Source organism: Limulus polyphemus, unplaced genomic scaffold (genome assembly GCF_000517525.1).
Source record: "Limulus polyphemus unplaced genomic scaffold, Limulus_polyphemus-2.1.2 Scaffold1292, whole genome shotgun sequence".
Lineage (NCBI taxonomy): Eukaryota > Metazoa > Arthropoda > Merostomata > Xiphosura > Limulidae > Limulus > Limulus polyphemus.
This window is the reverse complement of record NW_013666902.1, coordinates 28636-38132: the sequence shown is the minus strand read 5'-3', so window position 1 is coordinate 38132 and position 9497 is coordinate 28636. Positions and strand designations below refer to the sequence as shown.

General features: G+C 33.5%; 2 protein-coding genes across 2 annotated transcripts in view; one reads left to right on the top strand and one right to left on the bottom strand.

The window, feature by feature from the left end:
• Positions 1-7904, bottom strand: part of LOC106462966 (protein spinster-like) — a 24972-nt gene extending 17068 nt beyond the window's left edge. Inside the window, exons 1-2 of the mRNA XM_022390370.1 lie at positions 7456-7904; positions 3535-3737 (exon numbers count right to left, since the gene is read on the bottom strand). Coding sequence (XP_022246078.1) covers positions 3535-3737; positions 7456-7762 — 510 coding nt within the window. The 5' untranslated portion in view covers positions 7763-7904. The remainder of the gene's footprint in view (positions 1-3534; positions 3738-7455) is intronic.
• Positions 7905-7987: 83 nt separating this feature from the next.
• LOC106462965 (neurofibromin-like) overlaps positions 7988-9497 on the top strand; it is a gene marked incomplete at its 3' end in the record, with an annotated part of 27874 nt that continues 26364 nt past the window's right edge. Inside the window, exon 1 of the mRNA XM_013922935.2 lies at positions 7988-8119. Within this exon, the coding sequence (XP_013778389.1) occupies positions 8030-8119 (90 nt within the window). The remainder of the gene's footprint in view (positions 8120-9497) is intronic.

Sequence of the window (9497 nt, the reverse complement as noted above, 5' to 3'; positions counted from 1 at the left end):
ATACTAACTAACTCTACTTCAGTTTGTGCAGTAAAACCTTGAAACCTATCTATACTAACTCTACTTCAGTTTGTGCAGTAAAACCTTGAAACCTATTCATGCTAACTCTAATTCAGTTTGTGCAGTAAAACCTTGAAACCTATTTATACTTACTGCACAAACTGAAGTAGAGTTTGTCAGCCAGATGGGTGCCACTGTAATGTGTCAGCCAGATAGACACCACCGTAATGTGTTAGCTAGATGGATGCCACTGTAATGTGTCAGCCAGATGGGTGCACTGTAATGTGTCAGAATGTCAAGAAACTTGCTTGCACCAAGGTGGCAACTATGACCATCAACGAACACCAGCATTCTGAGACCAGTTCACTCACTAGCTGAGCTACAAGGGTTCAAGTTCCAACCAAACAACTCTAGTGTGTCTGTGACAATTCATAGACTTATTTTACAACACAGGTGTCACATATGAACTTGTTTCACACTAGGAACAGTTAAGTATTACCCCATGAATAATTACAAACAACTTAAGTGTTCAACAAGTATGGACTTTTTTTATAAAAAGAAATGTCTTAAAAGACTAGTTTGTATAGATAGGTTTCAAGGTTTTACTGCACAAACTGAAGTAGAGTTAGTTAGTATGAATAGGTTTCACTGCACAAACTGAAGTAGAGTTAGTATGAATAGGTTTCAAGGTTTCACTGCACAAACTGAAGTAGAGTTAGTAGTATAGATAGGTTTCAAGGTTTTACTGCACAAACTGAAGTAGAGTTAGTATAAGTAGGTTTCAAGGTTTCAGTGCACAAACTGAAGTAGGGTTAGTTAGTATAAATAGTTTCAAGGTTTTACTGCACAAGCTGAAGTAGAGTTAGTATAAGTAGGTTTCAAGGTTTTACTGCACAAACTGAAGTAGAGTTAGTTAGTATAAATAGTTTCAAGGTTTTACTGTAATGTGTCAGCCAGATAGACACCACCGTAATGTGTCAGCCAGATGGATACCACTCTAATCGTAATGTGTTAGCCAGATAGACACCACTGTAATGTGTCAGCCAGATGGGTGCCCTAGAGAAAGAAAGGGTATGAGCGTTGTATGCTTAGGTTTTCAAATAATGTTTGATAAGGTGCCTCAAAAGATTGGTTAAGAAAATCACTTTGATATGAGTTGGAGAAAGACCAGTTAGTTGGATAGGAGAAATCTGCCCTGACTGCAGAGCTTGAACCCAGTAAGTTCGATATACTGATGCTCTTACCAACCGAGCCACCACAACTGAAGTCTTCACATACACACAAATACTCTATGTGCACCTTCAAGCTGGAAACACCATCACATACATACACGAACAACACACTAGCCCAAACACTGAGCCAAGTATCTACAAAGGTGGGACTGCTGAGCTCAGCTGTGTGTCAGCCAGATGAATGCCACTGTAATGTGTCAGCCAGATAGACACCACCGTAATGTGTCAGCCAGATGAGTGTCACCGTAATGTGTCAGCCAGATGGATGTAATGGGGAGATTGGAAATAGGGAGTTTGGAGCATAAGGAGTTAATACTTTTAAAATCTATCAGATTTAAAAATAGACTTAAGATAACCTTTGTTGCTGTTGTAATGTGAGGGTTATTAGGAACAATGGAATATTGTTAGACTTTAAATGAGATGAAAGACTATGATACAATGGGAATTTTGAAGTTACAGGTTATGACTTACTTAATAGTGATAGACTTTTTCAAGGGGTATTGATGTTGCTTTTTATATAAGTGACGATAAATTGTAGTTTGTTGGGATTGAAGACAGAAATAAAGCAGTCAATCTACACGGGTTATGGTCGAGGGTTTCAATGGTAGAAAGCTTGTAATTTACAATTGTTATAGACTAATCTGCTCAAAGGATGTGGTCAGTGAAAAATTGTATAATAGATCAGGGCTGCTTTTAATAAGAGTACTGATGCAGCAATTGTGGGAAACTTTAATTTTATACACACTGATTGGGATTATGTGTAGTAAGTAGTGAAGGAGATTGACGATAGTTTTTTTTACCAAATGCCCATAGAGCCAACCAGCTGTATGCCATGTTTTACATTTATTGTTGATCATTAATGAGCTCATAGTTACAAAAGTTGATGTGGGAGAACGTTTCGGGAAGGATTAGGTGTGAAGTTTTGCTGTATGTTGAGGGAAAAAGAAAAAAATTGGTTCTTAATTTTCAGAAAGCCATTTTTGAGACCGTGAGACAAATTGAGATAAGGAGTTAAAAGGGTGATGTGGGACAGACCTGGAAAAACTTTAAAAAACAAATTGCTTTTATTTCAATATAGGTAGATTTGTAAATAGAGGATGAGTATTTCAAGGAAGATCAAATCTATTTATATTACTTATTATTTTATTATTATTTATGGTAATAGCTAGTCACATGAGATGTAACCTCATGGTCTACTCATTAAATAAAAAGCCGTTCTTGATTTTGAAAACAACTAAGTTCATGAGTTATAGTTAGAATTATTGCTTGGTACTGAGAAGTGGTTGAATTTTGGAACATTTTGTTATTCTCTTGTGAATTAGGTTTCTTCTTATGGTTCTTTTTCCTAATTCCTTTGATATTTATTGAAATTAATTACATTGAGATTTATATTGTATTGTTTTCTTAACATGTATACCTTGTCCTGGCCAGGCACAGGTTTACTAGTTGTTTATTGGAAGTGATAAAATTTGTATTTAGTTAAAGTTTCGTCTTGGATTTCTGTTTTTATATTTAATAAATTGTTTTTATTTAAGCATGGTTGTAGTGGTGTTTTGTTTGGTCTGTTACAAAGTTAGTGGGAAAAATACTACGAGTGTCTGATTAAAGAACGTTGAGAATGAGAAATCGTACAGTGAAATATAATATAAATGAAAGCCAACACGGATTCATTAAAGAAAAATCTTAACCTACTAATCTTTTTTTTTTTTCTTCTCGAGGATTTTACTTAACCCCAGCTATCCTACAAATTTATCACCAATTTCCAAAGCTTCCTCACTACTCAAGAATAAAGTGTCATTAATGAATATCTTTAGAACTTCCCCAAAAAATAACTAGTACCTAACCTGGTTAATTGGAGCTCATTTTCTAGCCTATAAATCATTTTTACTCTAAAAATTATCCCACGGATTCAACCAGCCCACACATTGCTCCGAGCACATCCCTGATAATCTTTCCCACATGTTGCTCTGAGCATATCCCTGATAATCTTTCATTTATGCCTTAGATCCTGCTAAGAAATTAATTCCCAAGTCGAGCCTAAATGGGCACTTGCAAAAGGCCATGAGTTTATTTCTATCCCTAAACCTATGAAACATTTTTATATTTTTTGAGCAGCTCTTCCAATTTACAATCTTCAACATCATTTGCTCCTACATGCACTACACAAAGAGACTATTCCTTGCAACTGAATTGTTAACAGGCTCTATAATTTCCTGTAATTTAAGCCCTGGCAAGAAAATTCTAGTCTGAGTCTCTGTATTTTTCCCTCTATTAATAACTTTACCATCACACTCAAACTCACCCCAGATGGTACAAATGAACCAAGAAGTGTAGTTAAGCTCCAGAACAAAACTCCACAGCCAATAATGAACTTTCGGTTGTACCTGTCTCCAAGGTAACCAAAGACTGGAGCCATAACCATGTAGCTAATAACAAAGATTGTCTGTAACAGACCTGCCTCGGAATTATCTAACTCATAATATTCTTTGATATCTGTCAAAACTCCTGGAAATCAAAATAGGAAGGAAATCAATACTGTGAGCATATGCTACACATGTAAACATTTTGTGGTCAGCAATAATCATAAATACTTAGAGTATTTACAGACACATCGATTACAAGACAAAAAAATATGAGTAATCATTTTTATATACAAATCACTAGTTAGGCCTCACTTGAAATACTGGGCACAGTTTTCATTTTCTCATGTAAAAAAGGATATGGTTTTACTGAAAATGGTTTAGAGGAGGGTTATCTTACAGGCAGGAGAGGGAACTACAAGCCATGCAATTGTACAGGGTGAGTGGCAAGTTGAAGGATTTTAGATATACCTCGTCTCTGCTGTACTTGATCAACGGAATGGCAATGTTGGTTTCTTTATACAGTCCCAAATTTGTACCTTTCCTGCCACCTTTATGGAACCATCACAGTTCTATTATAGTGTCATGGCAATTCATCTAGGGATATACAGATGCCTTTTTCTTTTTACTTTGGTGTGGCTTGTTATTCAATAATCTTTCAGTCTGGTTATTTTTTTTTTCATGAAGGTGTGACCTTTGTTTAGTGCAGTTGTGATAAACAGGCATATGTTTTCTATCTGTTTTCATGAATATAGCAATCTTTTAAATTTTCGTTTAATTAGCTTCTATGCAGTTTTGGCATAAGCATGTGGTTCAAGCAAATGTTGAAGTTGTCTCTGTTCTTTCTAGCTGATGGTATCTACTCTGCCCGAGTGAATGTTGTTGTACATCCATGATAAAAGGGTCAGTGACTGCAACATCCTTTTCTGGCCAAATAGACGATGTATGTATGTTACAGCCAATGAATGCTGTGGGAGAATGGCTACTCATGTATTGATGCTATTACAACACAAACAATGGGAGTTTCTGTAATAGTTCTACTTGGTTTTCATCATGTTTGATTAGACAGAGATCTTTCCGGGGAGAAAGCTGCCAATTCAAGCAATTATCTATTAGAGGCAACTGTCTGCTTGTCCACAAACACGTTTTTTTTTGCTTTATGCCATGATAAAAACCGTTTTACACTTAATATTTATGTATCCAGTTTGTTTATTTCGCACTGCTTAAAACTAAAACTTAGTTCAAGTTTTCAAATTCAGATTACTTTAAAATTTCCAATTCAATCCTGTTTTTAAATGGACTTATCTAATATTTTGCGAGGAAACCAGTTCACCTGAGAATACCACAAAATTTTGCTATTCTCAAGAATATTCATGATGTAGTGAACTATATTTCTTTGTCTTCTATTAATGAAGGCGAAACTGATGTCTACCATCTCAAAAACACTTCACATATTAAAAACTATAAACAAGATGGAACTTGTGACTACCATCTCAAAAACACTTCACGCATTAAAAACTATAAATAAGGTGGAACTTATGACTACCATCTCAAAAACACTTCATGTATTAAAAACTATAAATAAGGTGAAACTTATGTCTACCATCTCAAAAACACTTCAGGTATTAAAAACTATAAATGGATTAGAAATAAATGTAACTACCCAAGAGATGACAGTGACATCTGGAGATAAACTGTTTATCATGCGATTGTTATTGGAAAATGTTGAGTGGTATTTATTCATTTTGACAACTTATTTTTGTACTAAATTTTTTTCTTCATCTTCTAGCTTACTGAAATTCTGTGTTAGTTATGTTAACAGTTGGTATTTATCAAAACGTACTGTACATTGTGTAGTGATCTAGTCTATAATCACAATGTTATTACATATCTCGTAAAAGAAGAAATGTTATGGTGAGCATCATTGTCCAGTTTCTCTGACAGTTTCTGATCTGTTATAGAGTTTGTATTTATTCATGTTCTAAGATTGTAAATCTAGCTTATATACATGTTTTGGTCTACTTCAACTTGATGAAAAACTCTCAGATACAATTTAAAAATTGAAGAGTGTACTAGATAGATTTCAGTTGGAATGGACCACGTCTCTGATATTTTATCCTCTCATACTTCGGAAGATTCTGGTATTGAAGAAGCCACCAACTCTGAATAAGCTAGAGAGAGAGAAATTTTTTAATCAGGACTCCTTGCAGGGATCTGATTTGTCTAATGCTTTTTGTTTGCAGATCTAGGTTGAAGTTTTGACTAACACTTTAGTTAATTTATCAACTTTTCCTCACTTCTTGGATGAAGTAGTTTTGTCTCAATTATTTCCAACATGCTATCATGTTCAATTATCTCCTCCATCTAGCCATGGTGGTGGTTATTATCTTTGCCCTTGTTTTCCTCCATGACGATAGCTATCATCTTTACCTTCCTCCTCCTCCTCCATCGAGTCATGATGATGACGACTATAATTTTCATACTTATGTACGTCCATAAATTACTACAGATTGGTCCCATCATCACTGGACTCACCCTTTTTATTCTAACAGATCAGATGTATAGCTGAGAACAAACAGTTTTTCTTGGTGTAGAGAACAGGTGATGAACCAACCGAGCATCACTTGTTATTTAAGATGTGGGCATCTGTTGGCAAATAATTCTCCACACATAACCACTCACTACTTACCTTATGAACAATTTCCTCTACAAAGTCCTAAACCACTAGTACAAGTCAAACTACGTTTTCATAACTCAACAATTAGTCATATGACAGCAGCTGATGTTGATCTGAATCATGTACCATGTGTTTATTGTTGATTTGTTCCTTACAGAGTGGTATGTAAAGTTTTGTAAACATGCACATGATATTCACACAAACTGAACTGAACTAGAGAAATATAAAGAAAAGAATAATGGAAGTTGGGCAGCTAGCTGTTTGCATAACTCTGTACATGCTATATTAGGTACTATAAAAGCACCTATTATCAATTAATAGTATTAGTATGCTGGTTATGATGTATTATTGTAAAATATTGTTTCTGCCATTCATCACATACATTATTTGTCCAATGTATGTGAATTGTGTCTTGTATTATATATAATGTTTAAATAAACAGTTATTGAGTTGAGGATAAAGTAGACATGTCAGTGTCACGTGCATTTTGGGTTCTTGGTGATATTTAGTAGCTTCCCACATAACTATGAAAGTACAGGGTCTTTAAACTATGTTATATTGAATTTAATTATAACAACCATTGGAAACATTTTCAAACTGTTGTGAAAATAATCATAAAATATATTTAAAAAATCCTTTTTTTGTCATGCAAAACATCAGTTTTTCATTTTATTTTTGAAGATATAAAAATAAACCTTTACCATGCTATATAATAAAAAAGATAAACTGATTCAACTTAAAATTTCAATTTGTAAAAAATATAAAATGAAGTACAAAAATTTAGTAATTTTGAATCATTACGTAGAAATTTGCCTTTGGTAGTTTCTAACTGATCATGTAAATATTTTAAGTGTTTTTATAACTAATTAATTCTAAAGAAACTGTATACAAATAACTATGCTGCTGGTTATAGTTTTAAAAGTTATAAAACACTGACGCTGTTTGCATAGAATAGTAAAAGCTGAAAAGTAAACTACTCACATGATTATTTTGTTCAAATTCTAGTTTATACAAAATGCAACTTTTGATACAATGTAATTTGTGGAAAATCAAGAAAAGCAGCCGTAATTTGGAAATAGCGTTAGTAATACTAGTACTACTACTATGTACAAATGACATTGACAGTTTAATTAATTTGTAAACTTTAGTTTAACTCTGCGCCTGAAATAAGTTGGTTTTGTCTTACCTGCAACTGTAAATCTATCCATATAATTTATGAGATTGACAAAAAATAAGATTCCTACACAAATGTAGGATCTCCTAGGGTATATTTTGTCTCTTGCAGGATGAATACTGGGACATCCCTCTAAATCAGAAAGTCTACGGGTGTTTGGAAGAGAACTAGCGACAGGTCTCACATCCACTGTCGCATCTCTCTCTGACGACTCTGAAAGTGAAAGCGCATGTTTTGGGAGATGTTCATAGGCTTCTGCGGTTCTTGAACTTCTTCTGATCATTTCACGCATACTTATTACATCTACTGTCTTTTCCATACTCTTCTAGAAAATTAAAAAAAAACAAAATGCATAAACCAACAACATGACAATTCTTTATGTGTAAAGCTTTATGAGATTACCAAAAACATATTATTTTTTAAAAACAAACACGCCCCATTTAGACCTCCTGTAGGTTTAAGCGCTAGATCTTAAGCCTCTATGAAGGGCGATTTCTGAGCATGCGTAAAATTGTAAAATAATTTTATTTTTATTTTTCAAAATGGCGGTGTTACGAATGAAGAAATAACCAGTTGTTGTTACTTTATGTTAATGTGTTTTGAAATCTTTTCCACTATGGTCACACAAAAACCAGTGGAATGGGTCTCTGCCCTCATTATAAGATTCGAAGAACAGGTATGCAGTTTTATAGTTTTTCCATTTATCCGTCACCACATCCAATTTCAAATGCCAAACGACCGTAAAATGTTTTACTACTAGTACTACTACTCAGTTGAACTAGAATAACACTAGTAATAATATTATAATTTATAGTATTAGTAATGTAGTACAAGTAGTAGTAGACGTATCATTTACCGCTCCTCGATAATTTTGTCAATGAAAAGATTTGATCCTCCCTATCCTTTGATTTGTTTGTTTGTTTGTTTTTAATTATGCACAAAGCTACACAAGGGCTATCTGTGCTCTGCCCACCACGGGTATCGAAACCCGGATTCTAGCGTTGTAAGTCCGCAGACATACCGCTGTGCCACTGGGGACCTATCCTTTGATAGAAAATAGTGAAGGATTCTAAGTTAGGGTGCGATATGTACCAGGTTGAGTTATTTTTGAGAATTGTTGATTTGTCTTTCACTTTCAGGAAACTCAGAAAGACAGTAATCACTAAGTTAGTAAGTGAGTAAATCAGTATACTACACTTGCAAGGCTTGCTTGAAGAAAAGTTAGAAATAGCTTTGGGAATAGTGGTGCTGTTACAGTGTTAGAATTACAAAATACAAGCAGGAAAGGAAACGACAGGAAGTGGATAGAGTTAAAGTTTATTTTGGCTTTTGGGGGAGGTTGAGAAAGAGGGTGTAAATGTGCATTAGTAGTAGAACATGTTAGTATTAGAGACAAGTTCATTTAGCATTCACGATTCAGGTACTAACTATTGTCTCAAATATAACGTGTAATATAATGTTGACTGTTACTGCTAGCAGTGAGGAACAAGATTATTACTGTTAGGAGGTTTAAAACGTAAGGGACTCACACTAATATAAACTGGATATTTATACACTAAACTAGTATAAACTGGATATTTATATATTCATACATTCACTAATATAAACTGGATATTTATACATTAAATATCCAGTTTATATTAGTGAATGTATAACTATCCAGTTTATATTAGTTTAATGTATAAATATCTAGTTTATATTAGTGAATGTATAAATATCCAGTTTATATTAGTGAATGTATAAATATCCAGTTTATATTAGTTTAATGTATAAATATCCAGTTTATATTAGTTTAATGTATAAATATCCAGTTTATTTTAGTGAATGTATAAATATCCAGTTTATATTAGTGAATGTATAAATATCCAGTTTATATTAGTTTAATGTATAACTATCCAGTTTATATTTAGTGAATGTACAAGTATCCAGTTTACATTTAGTGAATGTATAAATATCCAGTTTACATTTAGTGAATGTACAAATATCCAGTTTATATTATTGAATGTATAAATATCCAGTTTATATTAGTGAATGTATAAATATCCAGTTTATAT